At 41.5% G+C, this 20,408-nt stretch overlaps 1 protein-coding gene across 1 annotated transcript in view; it reads right to left on the bottom strand.

The window, feature by feature from the left end:
- AACS (acetoacetyl-CoA synthetase) overlaps window positions 1–20,408 on the bottom strand; it is a 172,885-nt gene that overhangs the window by 13,254 nt on the left and 139,223 nt on the right. The window contains exons 11-14 of the mRNA XM_088482114.1: window positions 17,710–17,774; window positions 14,805–14,927; window positions 3,796–3,909; window positions 623–748 (exon numbers count right to left, since the gene is read on the bottom strand). Coding sequence (XP_088338240.1) covers window positions 623–748; window positions 3,796–3,909; window positions 14,805–14,927; window positions 17,710–17,774 — 428 coding nt within the window. The remainder of the gene's footprint in view (window positions 1–622; window positions 749–3,795; window positions 3,910–14,804; window positions 14,928–17,709; window positions 17,775–20,408) is intronic.

The raw sequence follows: 20,408 nt of genomic DNA on the forward strand, positions 1-20,408 counted from the left end.
CGCACGTTCTTCGGGCACCCTGGCTACACGCTACTCCTCTGCCAGGGCCGCCTGCATGCATTTGCCCCCCAGGCTAAAAGTTGCCAGCCAGCCCCTGCTTTCCCCCCTCCATTGATCCCACAAATACCCCCATCCAATACACATACTATCTCTTCTGCTCTCTATCCTACCCCCCTATTGACCAATTACTTATATGTTAATGATTGATTTTGCACCACCGATTCATGAATCACATTACCCCCGTATGTCACTACCCAGCAGTACCTGTTATTACGGTCTATACCCCATTTTTGCATTGTAAATTATAAAGCAAAGTGAGAAATAAAAGGATGTAAAAAACAAAAAGGTTTTCTTTTTTTATAAATATGACATTTACTAGGAGATGACATTCTATGCTACTGGCCCCCTTTTGTATTTTGTCATGATAGGATTGTAAACAATTCTAATTATTCTACTATACTGAATAAATAGCGCACACCTCATTAAGTACATTCCAAGACATTAAAAAGCTATTTTTCCCACTGACTGTTGGTCAAATGCAAACACCCACTGCCACTATCTGGATTATAATTACAGATGATAGCTGGTGTATATTCATTAATGCTCTATCTTAATGTGGTACCTGGGAATTTGGAGAAATATGCTTTCTGGTATTTACTGCCATTTTCATCATTCCAGAAGTGCGTGGGCTGACATGGTAACGGTATTAAACACACCAGCTCTCCGCTTTCCCCCCACACAGCCTTTCCTGGAGAAAATGGAGAGAACTATAAGGGAATATAGGAACATCTATCTACATAATTAGATGATAATATTAGCATTACGCTGTGCAGAATAAGAACAATAGATTATCCACTTACATAAAATAAAAAAAAAGACATACTGTACTCTACATTCTTATCTGCTACTGAAGTGATAACTTTATTTTGACTTTATGTAAGTTTTGATTGTCTAAAGTAGAACTACACAAGCCTGTTTTATTTATTAAGATTTCCTGTGTGCTATGTAAATTTGGATGACATATGCGTAACTGATTCACAGATTGAAGGTTCTAAAGAAGAATGTTTAGTGTGACCCAATTAATTAAGCATATTCATTGCAATCTTGGCATTAACACCTTTACAGGGGAGGGGAATGAATTGACACAACAAACGCGCAACTATTACACAGTGTGTTGTTGCTCTACCAGAAAGACTCAATGAGGCAGAATATTAACCTTTAGTGAGGCATAAAGCTTTTGAGATGTGAGATAGACTTCACAATTTTTACACTTCATTTTTTTTAAAGAACTTACAACTTTTAACCAAATTCAATAACAAAAAACTTTGGCCCTGATTCAGCGCCGCTCGCAGGGTCTGTGGGCGTTTTTTTTGGCTCCAGGCCGCTCGCAAGGCTGTGGGTGTCCACCCACAGCTAGTGCGAGTGGGCTGGAGACCGTCGTGATTATCGCGACCATCGGGCTTGCGACGAGACCCTGGGGTAGGGTCTCGGCTTCCGCAAGCCTGAGTGGACTCCCTGCTCTAATACAGCAGGAAGTCCAATACTGACATCACTAGTGATGTCAGTAGGTCCTCCCACAAAAGCCAGGCATTCCTAAGGGAACTCCTGCGTTTGTGCAGCCACCACCCCTACCCGCCTACAAAACGGGGCGAGCTATCACTCACCATCGACAGCCGCCCCGTCTTGTAGCGAGCCTCGTAGCGACTGAAGTTCAGTCGCTGGGCGGGCTCGCACATGGAGCTTGCGAGCGCTGTGCGCTCACAAGCGGCTCTGAATCAGGCCCTTTATTCCTAAAGAGAATTGCTGAAAACCCCTACATTACATACCTACAGTCCACATGTCCCTTTTACGTTATCCATTGCAATTGCGATCTTATTTTCTCTTTGCATATATCCAGTATTTACTGGCTCATTTGTAAAGATGGACAACTAATGAAGGGGCCGCAATGTCCCTGGCGTTTGTTTTTTTCCTTTTATAGTAAGCCACAGATAAGGTTTACATTCAATAGTAGTTTTGTCTTTTTGAGGGCAAAATCACTGTTTTGTTCAGTGTTAATTGCATTGGGAAATAATGTAGCTCATGCCATTATTTGTCCCATCAGGTTAACATTTTTCAGTTTTTGATATTTTGCAGCATTTCTCATTTATATAGCATCAAATAATACAAATGCCACCCCAATGTCATTGTAGGCTTTCTGGAAAACTGTAGCTGACATTTCATGTTAGTTTTCTTTAACAATTGTTTTCTTTTTGGCACCATTCTATAAAGTGCAGACATGTTAAGTGACAGGCTTTTGTAGCCTGAAATCTGCCATGGAAGACAATTTGTCTGGCAGTGTTGTCGTAGGTGGTCTCTACCAAGACCTCTTCTCACACAGATGCTGTTTTGAAGGAACGCCTGCTCTAGACAAACTCACAGTTGTGACCTATTTTCTCTATATTTCCTTATGACGGAATTGGCATTGCTGCAGGAGGTACAGCATTAAAAGTTTTTGAAGTCTTTTTTTTTTTTTCTTTTTATATCCTTTCTCTGCTTCATACTTTTAAAGCAACGTTTTACAGCATTTGCTTTAGATGTCATTTGACCTTCATGACGAATCTCTTGTTTAGTAATGCACTAACCAGCTGTGAGACCTCTCAGAGGTGTATTCATGTTTAAATTAATTTAAAACACCTTTATTGTATACAGGTGTACGCTAATCAATAATGTGTTAAGAATTTCAAATGAAATCTATTTTGATTACCCAATGCATGAAAATAAACTGTGAGTAATCCCAAAAGGATTTAAAATGTACTTGAAATTGTACAGTAGCACAAAAAAATGTGTAACCACCAGCTGTAGTGCAACCCATGTAATCTCATAACATACTTAAGTTATGAAAAAAGTTAACAGTTATAGGGAGAGAGATAAAATTTGAACAAATAAATTACCTACCAATCAGCTCCTAACTATCGTTTTCTAAACACAGCCTGCAAAATGTAAATTGGAAGCTGATTGGTTAGTACTTTATCTCTCACAATTTTATCTCTTTCCCAGGTTTGATACTCAGGCCCCATAACGTGATGGATAAAATGTAAACAGCTTAACATAACATATAAAACAACCTTATGATAATGAGCCACATTAAGCAAAATCAGTACTGTCTGTAAGATGTATGAAGTGAGAAAAAAATATGTGCAAGCAAAATGGTCTTCATGTTTTCAGAGGTAAAAGCAGATATACCATAGGGTATGCTTCATTTGCGTTCCCTCCAATTTCACCACTCATGTTTCAATTATTCATCCCCGATCTGTTACATCATTTTAATCAGCTAAAAGTGCTTTACAAAGTGTATATATTAAATTAAATAAGTGATGCTCATAGGCATGGAGTTTTAGCATTATAAACTTCCTTGCCAGGAGTAGTGGCTGTCAGCACAGTACACTGTGCCATATTATATACATGTGGGGTTGACTTTACCATATTGACTGTATACACTGTGCAAAAGAGAGCATGCATCAGGAACAGTGCCACGTTGCAGCTCCAGTTACATCACAATACACAAGCATCATATGAGGGCATTTCTTTGGTTTCGGCCACTTGATTTCAAGGGGCAATATCTACTGAAGACGCAGCACCTTTGAATAAATTTTCTCCCTAAAGTTCAATGTGGTGAAGGTAAATACATTTTACAACCATTATGCCGATATACTGTAAATCTGAATGTCCATTTTAGAACCCAGTGCAAATACATAAACCCCTTAGATAGTGTAAGATAATTTGGAGAACTTTCGTTTTAGAATACAAAATAATTACCTTCCTCATTCCAAGATTCCACTCCCATTGCAAGGTTCCTGGCCTGGATTTCCCCTCTGTAAACTGGAATGGTGATATTTTGCCCCATGAAACAGGATATAATATCTGTGCCACCTAGAAGAGAAAAAAACACTATTATCTAGGTGGCAAGTATTTTATTATATAGATTATTTTATTATATTTATATTATATTGTATATATAAAATAAATTATATTATTAAAAAAAATAAAATGAGTACATTAAAGTAGATGGGAAAAAAAGGCCTAATCATTTTTTGACCTGATTCAGAGATTTATGCTAATGCAATTGCATACTCACGGATCGCAGTTGCTAAAATATGCTAATGCCTTCCAAAGCATAGCCGAGCATAGGGACGCCCACTGCTGCCTTCTCATACAGCATAATCATCGGTACTATCGACACACATCGGGCAGTCAAGTCTGACCAGTGCAAACACTGCAGCTCTCCTGACATGCAGGAGATCACAATGGCTAATTTACGCGCGTGCCCATGAAACCGTGTTCAAACGGTCATACGCCTGCGTTATTCTAACCACTCCCCGTTATCATCACCAAACGACGACTACCTGTTACGCACTTTGCGAGTGGTTCCTGTGTACGAGAGCAGTCGCAAAGCAAATCGCTGCACATGTGCAATAACAAGCACTCATTCTGCGAAAATATAGGAATTGCATCCTTCTCTGAATCAAACCCAATGTATGAATACAACTGACAAGGTCAGCAGCACTGGCGTCACATGATCAGCCAACACACTCTGCTGCTGCTCTGAGACTCTTAACTGATGGGGACAGATAATAAACAATGCTGGCTGTTCTGCAGTACTCTGGTGTGTGCGTGTGTGTGCGTGTGCGTGTGTGTGTGTATATATATTCACACACACACACAAGATACTGTGCAAAAGTTGTAGGCAGGTGTGGATGAAATGCTGCAAAGTAAGAATGCTTTAAAAAATAAAAGTGTTAATAGTTCATTTTTATCAATTAACAAAATGAAGTGAATGAGCAGAAGAGATATCTAAATCAAATCAATATTTGGTGTGACCACCCTTAAAATCAGCATCAATTCTTCTAGGTTCACTTGCACAAAGTCAGGGATTTTGTAGGATTATAGTGAGGTGTATGATTAACCAATCATACCAAACAGGTGATAATGATCATCATTTTCATATGTAGGTTGAAACAGTCATTAACTGAAACAGAAATAGCTGTGTAGGAGGCTTAAAACTGGGTGAGGAACAGTCAAACTCTGCTACAAAAGGTGAGGATGTGGAAGACCGTTTCATGTCACAGGTCATACACCATGGCAAGACTGAGCACAGCAACAAGACACAAGATAGTTATACTGCATGCACACCTCTAAAAAGGTGTTGAAACACCCGGGCACGTCTGCGTTCGCATCTCCAACCCCCCGTTATTAGTGTCCTTCCCCTGTTACCACCCACAAACGGCCTCTCCTGTCACTCATTACCCTGGGCTGCCTTTGCTGGGTGAGCGAGCGGTATGCGATCGCAGTGAGTAGTTCGCGCACATGCAGAACGAAGAGTGTGCATGCGCGTACGCAGAACATCGGGCCGCTTGCGAGCAAACGCATATAGCAAACGAGTCTGAATCAGGCCCTTTCTTCATTATTTATACATCACATCTTTAGACTTCATAGATTGCCTTTAGATAGTGTCTGATCGTGGCACATATTCATTGCACAATTTTGGAGAACATTTTGTTCCACGATGGGTATTTCTATCAGTCTTTCTTCAGGATATCATCCACAGTCCAATGGTCAGACAGAACGTTCCAACCAGACTCTGGAGCAATATTTACTTTGTTTCATTTCCAAATGTCATTCAGATTGGGTCCTGCATTTGCCTCTTGCAGAATTTGCGTTCAACAATGCTTGTCATTCAGCTTCATCTGTGTCACCGGTCAGCATCCCAGAGCTAACTCCTTTGAACCTAATGTTTCCAGTGTGTCTACTCCGTCATCTGTGTCTCGGGTTCGCCGTATTTGGAGCAGAATTCATCGAAGTATCTGCAAAGTTTCTCTTCATTCCAAGAGTATTGCTGACAGGCATCAGGCATCGAAGACCGTGTTTATTGAAAAAGGGGAGATTTGGTCTGGCTTTCTACTAAGAATATCAAGCTGCGCCAACCTACTCATAAATTGGGACCTTGATTCATCGGGCCTTTTCGCATTATTGCTCAAGTGAATCCCGTCGCTTTCAAGTTGCAACTACCCAATTCTTAACGTATTAACAACACTTTTTATTGCCTCAAACCGTTTTTTTCTTCCACGAGATTTGTAAGTAAGCCTAGTTCCAAACCTGGTCAGTGATTGTCCATGGCCAACAGGAATATGTTGTTGAAAGAATTCTGGACTCCAAGTTCTCCAAAGGTAAATTACAGTTTTTGGTTCATTGGAGGGGTTACGGCCCAGAGGAACGTTCCTGGGTTTCGGAAGATGCACTCCATGCTCCGAGACTGAAAAGACTTTTCTTTCAGAAGTTTCCCGATAACCTGAATCTTGGGTTTCTTCATCCCCACGTCAAGGGGGGAGGGGGGTGGGAGAGGGGGGGTGAGTACTGTTACAAGTCCAGTCCAGGACTTGTCTCCTCTCAGTATTCCTCCTGCTCCTGACCATGCTTCTAGGTTGCCGGTTGGTAAAAGACCCAGACGTCAGAGAATTTCACATGTTTCCTCCTAGTGTTGCCTGATTGGCAGCTGATTCTATTTGAACTTGCTGGACTGTCGCCGCACTGTCGGCTATAGAGTTTTCATGTGGAACTTTTGGTTATGCAACTTGCTTTCTGTTCATCCAGACTTCCAGTTATTAATGTACATGCTGTGTGTACTCTGCACACCGGCTTCTATACCACGTCTCAAGCAACGCTGTCTACTAGGCCCTCCAGGCCATACAGCAATCCTGCCTCTACACCACGTTTCAAGCATCGCTGTCTACTAGGCCCTACAGGCCATACAGCAATCCTGCTTCTACACCACGTTTCAAGCATCGCTGTCTACTAGGACCTCCAGCAATCCTGCTTCTATACCACGTTTCAAGCAACGCTGTCAACTAGGCCTCCTGGCCATTCAACAACTTTAGTTTGGGCTGTAAGTCTACAGTATATTCTATTGACTGTCCTATTGTATCAGCTCCTTACTGCATCACTGACTTGTTGTGTTTGTACTGGCCCTCCAGGTTCACCATATAATTTATAAAGTAAACTGCCATGATTTTAATATTCTGCTTGTGACTGTTCTTCGATGTGCCTCGTATCTCCAATACCTCCATCTCGGTCCTAGCAATTGCTAGAGGATCGTAACAAAGAGCTTACATGCTGCCGCTCTCTAGGTGAAGAGGGGACCTGAAGCCCTAGCGTGGCGGAGGCCACACAAACGATCTTAAAGGCCGTCACCCCCCAGGCGAAGATGCAGAAGCCCTGGCGGGTTGGCGTCTGCCAGATGAGGACGCCAAAGCCCTGGGGTGGCGGTGGCCCCGCAATAGAGCTTAAAGGCCGCCGTCCCCAGGCGAAGACGCCAAAGCCCTGGCGAGGTGGCAGCCATGCAAAAGGGCTTAAACACCGCCGCCCCCCAGGTGAGGATGCAGTACAATAAAATATTACAATATTAAAGTGTATTGTGTTTATTTTAATATTTTATTTACAGATGGACTACAGGAGCCAGAGGGCCCTAATGCCCTGCATGCTGGTACTTGTGGTTCTCCAAGTACCAGCATGTAGGGGAGGCTTGCTGGGACCTGTGGTTCACCTGCAAAGAAAAATATATAACACCACACTTTATACAATCAACCGGCACCCACAGCCCAGGGGTGCCGGGGATAGCCCTGGACTATCAGCCTAGGCCTGGGGTGCCCTGGAGAGGGAGACCCCTTTATTGGGGGGTCCCCAGCTCCCCATGAAACCCTGGCCTGACTAGTGGTCAGGGGTAATGCTCTGGCTGGGGGATCCGGTGAAAGGGCTCCCCTGTCTGTGTCATTACTCCCCCCGCTAGAAAGGGTCCGGTGCTGGTTTTGGTAAATACAGGGGAACCCTACCAATTTTTTCCCCTGTATTTCCAAAACCAGGACCGGCTCAGAGACCTGTGCTGGTTGCGCTAGATACAGGGGACCCCTAGGTCTTTTGTCCCCTGTATTTTCACAACCTGGACTGGCAGTGAAAATCCCAGGGCTGGTTGTGCTTTAGGGGAGGGTGGGGTCACTTCAACCCGTCACCCACCGCTCCAGGTGTGCCAGGGATAGCCCTGGGCTATTAGACTAGGCCTAGGGTGCCCTGGAAAGGGGGACCACTTTATTGTGGGGGTCCCCACCACCCCAGGGATCCTCGGCCTAGACTGACTAGCGGCCAGGGTTTAATGGTTTGGCTGGGGGACCCGGTGAAAGGGTGCTTCTGGCTGTGGCATTATCCCTACGCTAGAAAGAGCTTGGTGTGCTGGTTATGGAAAACACAGGGGACCCCTATGCCAAGAGTGTGCAAAGCTATCATCAAAGCAGAAGAGGGCTACTTTGAAAAATCTAAAATACAAAACATATTTTGATTTGTTTAACACTCTTTTGTTTCTTTCATAGTTTTGATGTCTTCAGTATTAATCTACTATGTTGAAAATAATTAAAATAAACAAAAACTATTGAATGAGGAGGTGTGTCCAAACTGACACGACTGACACTCAAAAATAAATATACCTGCCTGGGTGTCCTCCCCCCGGTAATGATGAATCACTCTATATAAAATATGTGGCAAATTGGGTGGCACTCACAGGACTTGAAACAACGCTGATAAATCACCAACAGGTCATATTTATACAAGTTACGCCGGTGCTCACGCGGCTTAAAGTGCAGCAACTTCTAGTAGATATTATTGTCGGTGATAAAAAAAAGTTTATGGGGGATTAATAGTGCCGCATGCGGCCAGGGATCCACGGAAAGAGCTTGTCATAATAGCACTGATCACAACAATATACTAGGATAGAATAGCAACAGCTAATTGATACCGCAGATGCAGCCCTGACCTGCTATAACCTTATTGGTGATTAATGTGAATAGATTTTAAAAATAGAAATGAATCCATACTGAGTTGTACCTGTGCGGGATATGATGTGAATCCTCATTAGTAGGATATAAATAAATTTGAGTAGCACAGTAAAAAATCCGTGTGGTTAATAAAGTATATTATACGAATGACAAAATCACTAGGACCATAGTGCCCATGTATGCAGTTACCAAGGGGGAACTGATTGGATACATTTAATCAAGAGATAAAAGTGACACAAAGTACAACTGTTATCAGTTGGAATATAATACTATATTAGCAGAGATAGGCTATATATAGAATTAGAGCAGGACCATTATGATTAGCCCATTACTGATGATTTGAGAATGTGTAATAATTATGTGAAATATAGTATCTTTGGCAGCATTGACTGGTTATTTTGATAAAGGGCTACACAACACCTATCTCTCCCTGTGTGAGGGAATTACATTCCATTAAACTCTCTGGCTATAACATATGAAACGAAGACATAACAGTGTGTGAATACCACTAAGCAAATAGCTGTGATAAGTGATATACTGAAACGGAACGACATAGACAATGGTTGATTGGAGGACGAGGTGCTGCCGGCGGTGATTGGAGGTCGAGGTGCTGCCAGCGGTGATTGGGGGATGAGGCGCTGCCGGCGGTGATTGGCTGCTGCAGTCGCTGTGTGTGCACTGCAGCAGCCAGTCACCGCCGGCAGCATCGCGGTGAAAGGCTGTTCTGCAGCGAGCACACAAGTGAGGAGTGAGGAATGTATTGCGTAAAAATGTGCTATAGCCCGTATTTTGCCATCACTGTTGAAGGTAATTTTATACTTTATTTTTAATAATTTTGTGCCATCAATATGCAAATATTTCACTATCTCAGTTATGCTAAAAAAAAAAATCTGAATTTTGGAATATTTGGATATGGGAGACTCAACTTGTAGAGAATAGAGGCCAAAAATTAAGGCACTCACTAACCCTAAGGGCCAAAGTAATAGGGCGAACACATCTGAATGAGAATTTAAATCGTGAGTTTTTTTAGTCTAAAAACATGCGAGTTTGCATGTTCTCGGTCTCTATTACATTGGCAGAGTTTAAAAAGTGTCAGAGTTTACTGCTAAACTCTCACCCTATGACATTTGGCCCTAAATTTCTAATAGGCAATACTTAGACATAGCATAAAAAAATCCTATTTTATGGACCGCCTTGTAGTATGCACAATAAGGCTTTAAGTGCTTTTAGTTTTAAAGTATATTACTGAAATAAAAAACAGGAATAACACAAACTGACATACTGTAATAATATGAGTATATCCTATACACGGAACAAGTAGTAGTTTAGGAGATTTCATTCCATTGATTGAAGAGTAGGCAACAGTATCTTAACATAATACCCAGTAATAGGAGTACATTTTAACTTTTAGTATATACCATGAATGAAGTTCCAGTATTGGATATATTACAACGACTGCGATGATTTTCTAAAGAGGTGAACTTTCTGGAATCTAGTAAAATACATATAAAAAATATTTCCCCAAACTGCCCTAACATCCTCTGATGTATTAAATAATTCATAATAACTGTAGGAATACAACCTAATATTAATGCCTGTGTGTAGGGCAACATTAAAAAACTGTGGCAATTATTTACTTTTTTCTCCTTTCTGGATTTAGATATTTCCATGATAAAAGATTACAGATAAGAGATTCTGGCCCTCATTCAGAGCCATACGCTCTGAGCAGAGCGCACGCTCTGAATGAGGGCCGGGCTCCATTTTCATGGAGCGTCCTCCTGGACGCTCGTATAGCTGTGGGTCACCACCCACAGGCTATGCGAGCGTGCTTTGTGATGGCCGCGATGGTCGAGACCATCGCGACCATCGAAATTGCGAGCCGGAGCCTGCGGTTGAGGTTTTCAACCGCAAGCTCCGGAGTGATTTTGGCTCTATCAGAGCCAAAATCACTCCCACTGACATCACTAGTGATGTCAGTGGGCCAGCTTCTGACGGGAGGCGTTCCCGTGGGAACGCCCCCGTCAGGGAGGCACGCCCCCGGCACGCCCACCAAAGGGGGCGTGCTGTCAATCAACATTGACAGCACGCCCCCTTTGATCGGACACAACGAGCGAAGGACTTTCCTTCGCTCGTCGCGTCTGGCGCATGCGCACGACGGAGCTCCCTCCGTCGTGCGCATGCTCAGTCCATAACATCGACCCACTTGCGAGTGGACAGCCGCTCGCGAGTGGGTCTGAATCAGGCCCTCTGTACTGTAATTTTTCTATAAGAAAAACCTATCTTATAAATGTGAACAAATTTTAAAGAAGATGTCATTTACACACTTATAAATGTAAGAAGTGCATGTTTGCCATTATCGGACAGGTCTTAATCAATGCTGTATCAGGAGTGACCCCACCTGAAACAAATGCAGTCTCAATTATCTCTCCTTACAGGAACGAACAACAATCTGTAGAGGAACAAGTAGCAGTTAAGGTGCACACACACACACACACACACACACAACGATTTAGTAAATGAACGATTTTAGTAAACGATTTTCAGTAATTTTTTCAAGGGAAAAATTAACGAAAATAGTTTACTACAACTGTTCATTTACTAAATGTAATGAACGATTTTTTTGATCTACAAACGATTTTTGCATATTCCCTTACTGAAAATCGTTGAGTTGGTCAGTCTGAATGAACTACAAACGTAAACGCGCATGAACGATAATCGTTCATCGTTTTAACTCAGAAAGTGAACAATTTATTCTACGATTGAACAATAAACGACATCGTTATCGATAGTCGTTCAAAAAATCGTTGTGTGTGTATGCACCTTAAGAGCCAAAGCAGACCTAATGTTAGCTCTCTGTTCTAATGGCCATTCTTTTGATCCATTTTTCTCTTTGGTAGTTCAATCCCACCCGGTTTCACAGTAGTCCCAGAGAGGTTGTACTTGTCTAGGATATTTTCTGTCATAAACTAAACTCAGAACTCCTTCACATTTTTAAAACAATTAATCCCTTTCAACTTCTGCACATTTCTGGAGGGATAACATTTTCCATCAACTTTCTTGCTCGTCAGCTGTACCCCTATCGGCACTAGATGGTAATTTCTCAGGAGCAAGGTCCTCTTCACCATTATTACATGTCCGCAGTCATCTTGTTGCTTCATGCACTGTATTGTTTATATAAACTGTTCAGCGCAGTACCATGCTGCTTCACAAGTACAATACTAATGATGCTAATAGTAGTAAATACCCCCATACAAGTGTGGCTGTTTTGCCTATGCATTGCAAGCTTATTTTTCTAGACTTTTCTAATCAGAAGAGGGTTTTTCACCTATTTGTTCAATATTTAATCAGCCACCTCATGAGACTAACCCTCCTATGTAAAAATGGGAGAAAAAAAATGGGCTTCTCATCGCCTTTCTCAAGGTGGTGCCAACTTATAAGAAACTAGACAGCAAAGGATTTTGATCAAAACATGGCTTAGCATTGTGTAAAGGTTATACAGTGTTCCTAACAAGCGTTTTTTTTTGAGAGATTCCACACTGTGGGCCTGATTCAGAGGTGGATGCTGCGGTGTCCACTCAAGCATCTGCTGCCAGAGTTGCAGCTCTCATAATATGCAAATGCTACTTTTAGCCTTCCCCTGGTCCAGTAGCTTGCATCTGAATGAGCAAGCCCTAAAACGCCCACTTTCAGCGTCTCTGCATGCTGTAACACCGCCAATGATTCTTGACTAGAGCCGGAGTAGTGAGTCACACCTCACGGCCCCAAAATCTGCCCCCAGCACCAGAGAACACAGCACATTGGGGGAAGGCCACACCCCTTTTCATGATCTGACTTGGTGGGACACCAGCCAAAATCTTGCCTAGGGCACAACTTTGACTTGGGCCATCTCTGTATGGGAGTGTCGCGGGCAGTGAAAGCATCTGCGTTCCCAAACGTACAGCCACAGAGGCCATGTTCAGATGGATAAACTGCACCTGTCAAAGGACTGGTGCAAGGGTCGGTGGTGCGCCGATGGTGGCATGTCAAGAATCATTGAGGGCGTTACATCTTAGGGCCATCTCTGTATGGGAGTGTCGCGGGCAATGAAAGCATCTGCGTTCCCAAACGTACAGCCACAGAGGCCATGTTCAGATGGATAAACTGCACCTGTCAAAGGACTGGTGCAAGGGTCGGTGGTGCGCCGATGGTGGCATGTCAAGAATCATTGAGGGCATTACATCTTAGGGCCATCTCTGTATGGGAGTGTCGCGGGCAATGAAAGCATCTGCGTTCCCAAACGTACAGCCACAGAGGCCATGTTCAGATGGATAAAGTGCACCTGTCAAAGGACTGGTGCAAGGGTCGGTGGTGCGCCGATGGTGGCATGTCAAGAATCATTGAGGGCGTTACATCTTAGGGCCACCCTGCTGCCAGCTAGACGGAGACTCTGGCAGTTCTGATTGAGCTCCTCTCCCAGCAAAGCACAAATCATAGCCTTCTCCAAGCACAGAACCCCCCGTCTCCCAGCACAGCGCAAGTACCCCTCACCTGACCCAGAACTCCTATCCCAGCACAACACCCCTCACCCAGCACAGCACAATGTCAGCACCCAACCTCATCATCTCGCACCTCTCTCCCATCAGTGAGCGCCACAACACCCCGGCCCTCTCCCAGTTCCAGACTTTACTTTTGCTCAGCCAGCAGAGCCGCCAGACTCTAGGTACAGCAAGCCGTGGGTGGTGGGCCCGCTTTTCCCGGATCAGGCTGACAGGTCGCAGCTGTGTGTGAAGATTGCTGGAGGCGGAGCCCGGAGCCGTGAGGTGCGACTCACAACTCCGAGCTCCGCAAAGGCCCATGGGAGGAGCTGCTGCGAGTGCAGCAGCCCTCCTGCAGCCATTTACTTATAGTTCTGAATGAGCCTCTGCCCATGTGCAGAAGCTCATTCTAATCGCAGCTGCCACTAGCCGCCTTCCAGGTGCTCCGCTACCTTAAACCACCGTTGCCCGCTTACTGTTGCTGCCCGATTTGATCGGATCGGTTAGCTGAGCTTCAATCGTTGACTCCGTGCAGCGGCAGTAGGTACCCCAGCCGTGCCTATCCCAAACCTACGCTGCCCTATGTGCCCCTGTATACACCTAGGCATTCCAAATACCATAGGCATTTGTTTAGTTTGCCTATACCTAGGGCAGGCTCTGCTCCCATAACACGCCCATGAGACAGATTTTTTTATGTGTCCATCACCTTGCCACCCCATTTCTTATACCGTCTGTCCCTAACGCAACAGCATCTTTCTGCGTACACTCAGTGTAACGCATATGTCGTTGGGATTTTCAGCACTTTTGGAGCATGTGCAGTAGCAAATAATCGCTCAACTATGTGAAAATTGGCATTGCGTTCAAATTGCGTGCACCTCTGAATCAGGCCCTGTGCCTCAGGGGTGTGGGCTTCAACAAACGTGTTCTATGGACCTGCCTAGAAGAAGATCTTTTCAGAACAAAATAACATTAACAATTATTAAGGGATGTAATTTGACCAAAGCCCACAGTTACCTCTATGGCGATAAGCCCTCTGGCTATGAAATATGAATGAATCCAGAAATACACAATGCCATTGGAAATCAATGACATTATGAAACAATTTGGTTAAGATAGAGAACACTAGATTATTCTGATTATCCTTCTGATTTCCCCTCATTTTGAATCAAAATTAGAACATAGTAATTCTGAACATAAAAGACCTTACATACATCATTTATAATAATAATAATGTAGTTTTTATGTATTATGCCGTAAAAGGGCAAACAAAGCTAAAAATAAAACTAATGAACATTGTAAAACACAGATAAAGACTGCTTGGTCTGTGTATTACTTTGGCAGTCTAACATCAATCTTACATTTTAACATTAACAGTCTAACATTAATATTAGTACACTGATGCACAAAGCTGCCAGTATAGACTGGATGCTCATACCTGAAATAGACCCAAGCAGGACATTCTTTTTTATATGCTCATACACGTAGTCATAGCTTTGTGGCTTTAGAGGTGACCCAGTTGATAGTATTGTATGAAGCGTTTTCAGACTGTTCGTTTCACCTGTTAAAAGTAATTACATCAAATACCTTCAAATTGTTTACAAATAAAACCACTGCCACCAAGTCCTCGACATGTATGTGATCTCTTGTATTCTCTGTTTGTAGACCTCTCCTCACAGTGTTACTACAACTCTCATATTACCACATTGTGCTACGTTAGAGGTTCTTGGGGGTCATTTGCACTTTTTTCTTTGTGTGTGTGCAATAGCAGCTATTTAACTGCACAGTACATATTCACATGTGTGACCATTCCACAATTCCATGGCTCATCTGAGCAGAGGCTGAGCAACATTTGCTTTGAAAAACACAAAATATATAAATCAACACCTTAAATGAACACCTTCGGAGATAAATGCAATAAAAAGGATGACTTTTACTAAACTTTCAGAAAATACTTGTTGATTGATAAAGGAGATTTGAACAGAAATGATTCATCTGAAAATCCGCAAAAGATGAAGCAAGCGGTGGCCCAATGAAGGTAGTGGCTGAATACAAACTGAGGAAGTTCAAAATGTGACATTCACGCCTCTTACCACACAATAAAATAGTCCATTACACAAAGTAGAATCTATTACTTTTGGATTTGTGTGTAAAACCATTTGGATTATAATGGATAAATTGTGTAATCTGTACAATATCCAGATTAATAACCAGCCATTTTGTAGAAAAACACATAGCACAGTTTCAGTGTTTGCGATGTACCCCATTGTCTCATTGTGGCAGTGGGTTTTAAAATATAAAAAGGAATAATTCAAGAATCGCAATGCTCAAAAATTGTTCAAATATGACGTTCCAATTCTAGGGAATATCGTCATTTTTTTCAGAACAGACTGGAGTTATTAATACTCTACAAAAATGTTCCAGTATGTAAGGAGGCGGTCACTGCCTACATCATGTTATGTGCGCAGTTTACAAATGAAAGGGCTAAAGTAGCACTGCAGCCAAGGTGATTTGATCATATTGCAAGTGATCCTGTGTGCTGACAATCACTAGTGATCTTTGGCACATACTGTGAATTTAACTCAACATCTCACTGGTGCACTTAATCATTAAGACATTATTATGCTGGCTGCTGCCTGCCCACACTATCATGTCAGAAGGTTGAATATGTGTAGTCAAAAGAATATGGAGGACAGTGGAAAACATGGAGATATTTAGGACAATAACCAACCAGACATTGCTAGAAACAAGTAAAGTTGGAATGTACAAAACCTTCTTGCATGTAGCATTACATGAATGACCGTTTCCATAAACCCTCCCCATTGTCTTCCAGATTCTTCTAATTCCCAAAGCTATAAATATTTTGTAATTCTTCTATAATAATTTTAAAATGAAAGCAAACATCAGACACCAGTTTTATTTTTTTCACAAAATGTAGAACAGTTTTTAGAAATGTATCCCAATATGGGGTGGATTTAATTAGTGGTAAAATCATCTGGTTTTGCTGCCGATATTGGCCAATTTGTGCCCAAAAAAACCTGGCGAAAACTGACGATTTTCGAAAAAAAACAGGCGAAAAGTTTTCTTCACCTAAGACCAGGAGAAAAAAAATTGCAATAGCCCAATTTTTGACTAAGAATGTGGGGATTTTTTTCAGAACCCTTTGGCCATCCCCACCTAATGATAAATTAGCCAATTTTTTTTTTAAAGTTATTTAATTTGGCGATAAACTACAGTTAAATTTAGGGAGAAAAAAAAAAAATAGTTGAAAATGGGTTTAACATATTGGGTCTGGTTTTTCAGGGGGGCGGTATGGATGCGGCAAGTGTTTTAAACATCGCACATGGCCACAGCAGGCGCTTTTTAACGGTTTTTAAAATTGCGCTTTTAACGACATGAAAATATACTTGCACCCATTTTAACGTACCTCCAATTTACATGGAACAGTAATTTCCTGTAAAATATTGTTTTCTATAATTTTTTTAATGTTTTTCCAAATACACAAATTATCGCCAACCGACAACTTTTATTATGGCCAATCGTACACTTCTAAAATAATTTCCGATGTAAGTCAGCCATTTTTTGAGGTATAGACGCAAATTCTTAACTTTTGCGCCTTTTTTTTTTCACCGCTCTGTTTTCGCCTTTTTTTTGGCGAAAATCGGGCAATTTCGCAGCGAATCCCAGCCCTATGTTGGAGTTCAAAAGGTGTAGACATAAATATTATCTATTGACTAATTTAATAAGACAATAAAACACCTTACCATCAGCATAAGTTATTTTGCCATATGGTGCTGGCAGCCAGGTGTCACATTGCACTAGCTTGGAAGAAAACTGAAATCCCAGTCATTGGAGAGGTCTCAAACGATCAGTATTCTTCGGGGTTCATCTAACAGTTTTTCTAAAATATAGGAGTCCTGGACATCCCATTTCCAGGTCCCCCCTGCTTTTTCTAAATTGGACAGGTCCTCCTTGACTTGTATGCTAGGCCACCCCTTGCCGGGAGTTCAGCCGAGTCCTCATCTCCCTTTTCCCCTTCTTTTCTACTCTTAAGTCTCCTTTTTCTATTCTAAGTATTATTATTCTTTTTTTTTTCTATTTCTAGATTTTAGTTAAAACTTGGTTGAGACTGCAGATTTATGGATACTTATTTTATGGTTTGTCAGTACATGTATCTGACAATTTGTTGATTTTCCTTGTATCCGTATTGTATTATTTCATCTTTTTTTGGACCTTTATGTGGGTCTTCTATGTATTGTCTCATCCTCTCAATAAAATTTGTCTTTAAGAAAAAAAAAAAAAAATAAGATCATAAAACACAAAAACAAAAATAAAACACTTACACGGTTTGAGATTTTTCTCCTCTAGTACAGTCAACCATTTGGCACCAGTTCCCAAAATGGTAATCCTGCAAAACAAAATTCTGGCTTGTTAAAGACAACAAATTCACAGTTTAACTGTTGTGTTTAATAGTTCTAGGGTTTAAAGTAAATGATTAACACATTACATATTTTTATCACATTTACTCTGAGTTTATAATAAGACTCAGTGCCATTCATAACCGGTACTTTGTAGAAGATCTTTCTAATTTTTAACAGCTCTTGCAGTTTGTATTTGATACTTTGGTTTGCTGGTTAGTGTTAACTAGTAAGTGAACAACAATTTAAGAAATATTTTTATTCCATCATGATTCATTCCAAGTTATGAAGAAATGGGCACGACATTATGGCTATAACATATGTGCAGTAAAAACACACACACACTATCCTGGTGTCTGGCTCTCCCTGGATAGCCAACTAATGCCCCGGGTGCCAGCACAAAAAAGGTCAAATACATACATAAGAAACTGCAACACTCCTGGCGACTTGAAAAAATACACTATGACGGCATGTGATAGCAACGTTTCAGCACTTTCATCAAGCTTATGAAAGTGCTGAATAAAGAGCACTGAAACGTTGCTATCACATGCCGTCATAGTGGATTTATTCAAGTCGCCAGGAGTGCTGCAGTTTCATATATAGATATATATACAGTCAGGTCCATAAATATTGGGACATTGACAGAATTTTCAGATTTTGGCCTCTATTCACCACCACAATGGTTTTGAAATGAAACAAACAAGATGTGCTTTAACTGCAGACTTTCAGATTTAATTTGAGGGTAATTACATCCAAATCAGGTGAACGGTGTAAGAATTACAATGGTTTCTATATGTGCCACCCATTTTTTAAGGGGCCAAAAGTAATGGGACAAACTAAACAATCCTAAATCTAACTTTCACTTTTTAATACTTTGTTGCAAATCCTTTGCAGGCAATTACAGCCTGAAGTCTGGAAAGCATAGACATCACCAGACGCTGGGTTTCATCCCTGGTGATGCTCTGCCAGGCCTCTACTGCAAATGTCTTCAGTTCCTGCTTGTTCTTGGGGCATTTTCCCTTCAGTTTTGTCTTCATCAAGTGAAATGCATGCTCAATCGGATTCAGGTCAGGGGATTGACTTGGCCATTACATAACATTCCACTTTTTAGCATTAAAAAACTCTTTGGTTGCTTTTGCAGTATACTTCGGGTCATTGTCCATCTGCACTGTGAAGCGCCGTCCAATGATTTCTGAAGCATTTGACTGAATATGAGCATATAATATTGCCCGAAACAATTTCAGAATTCATTCTGCTGCTTTTGTCAGCAGTCACATCATCAATAAATACAAGGGAACCAGCTCCATTGGCAGCCATACGTGCCCACGCCATGACACTACCACCACCATGCTTCAATGATGAGGTGGTATGTTTTGGATCATGAGCAGTTCCTTTCCTTCTGCATACTCTTCTCTTCTCATCACTCTGGTACAAGTTGATCTTTGTCTCATCTGTCCATAGGATGTTCCAGAACTATAATGGCTTTTTTAAATGTTGTTTGGCAAACTCTAATCTGGTCTTCCTGTTTTTGTAGCTCACCAATGGTTTGCATCTTGTGGTGAACCCTCTATATTCACTCTTGTGAAGTCTTCTATTGATTGTTGACTTTGACACATATACATCTACCTCCTGGAGAGTGTTCTTGATTTGGTCAACTGTTGTGAAGGGGTTTTTCTTCACCAGGGAAATAATTATTTTGTCATCCACCACAGTTGTTTTCCGTGGTCTTCCGGGTCTTTTGGTGTTGCTGAGCTCTCTGGTGCATTCTTTCTTTTTAAGAATGTTCCAAACAGTTGATTTGGCCACACCTAATGTTTTTGCTATCTCTCTGATGGGTTTGTTTTGATTTTTCAGCCTAATGATGGCTTGCTTCACTGATAGTGACAGCTCTTTGGATCTCATATTGAGAGTCGACAGCAACTGATTCCAAATGCAAATGTCATACCTAGAATCAACTCCAGACCTTTTACCTGCTTAATTGATAATGAAATAATGAAGGAATAGCCCACACCTGTCCATGAAATAGCTTTTGAGTTGATAGTCCCATTACTTTTGGCCCCTTAAAAAGTGGGAGGCACATATTGAAACTGTTGTAATTCCTACACCGTTCACCCGATTTGGATGTAATTACCCTCAAATTAAATCTGAAAGTCTGCAGTTAAAGCACATCTTGTTTGTTTCATTTCAAAACCATTGTGGTGGTGAATAGAGGCCAAAATCTGAAAATTCTGTGAATGTCCCAATATTTATGGACCTGACTGTATATATATATATATGTATATATATATATATATATATATATATATATATATATATATTACACACACATACATACTGTATATGGATTCTAAACAGAACAAATAAGAATACTTGAAGTTAAGTGCACATATATAGATGCATGTATGTAACTATGTAACAGCGTTTCTCAAACCAGCTCCTAACGGAACCCCAACAGCGCATGTTTTCCAGATCATCTAGCTTTAAAATAAGTGTGTTAATTGACTAACACAACAGATCTACAAGTAGTAGAAATGCACCTTTAGGGTTCCACGAGGATAGTTTGAGAAACACGGACGTAACTGAATGGCTTTCTCTGATTAAATCAGATCTACAGTAATCAATTA

The sequence above is a fragment of the Taudactylus pleione genome, unplaced genomic scaffold, assembly GCF_031769625.1.
Source record: "Taudactylus pleione unplaced genomic scaffold, aTauple2 ptg000282l, whole genome shotgun sequence".
Lineage (NCBI taxonomy): Eukaryota > Metazoa > Chordata > Amphibia > Anura > Myobatrachidae > Taudactylus > Taudactylus pleione.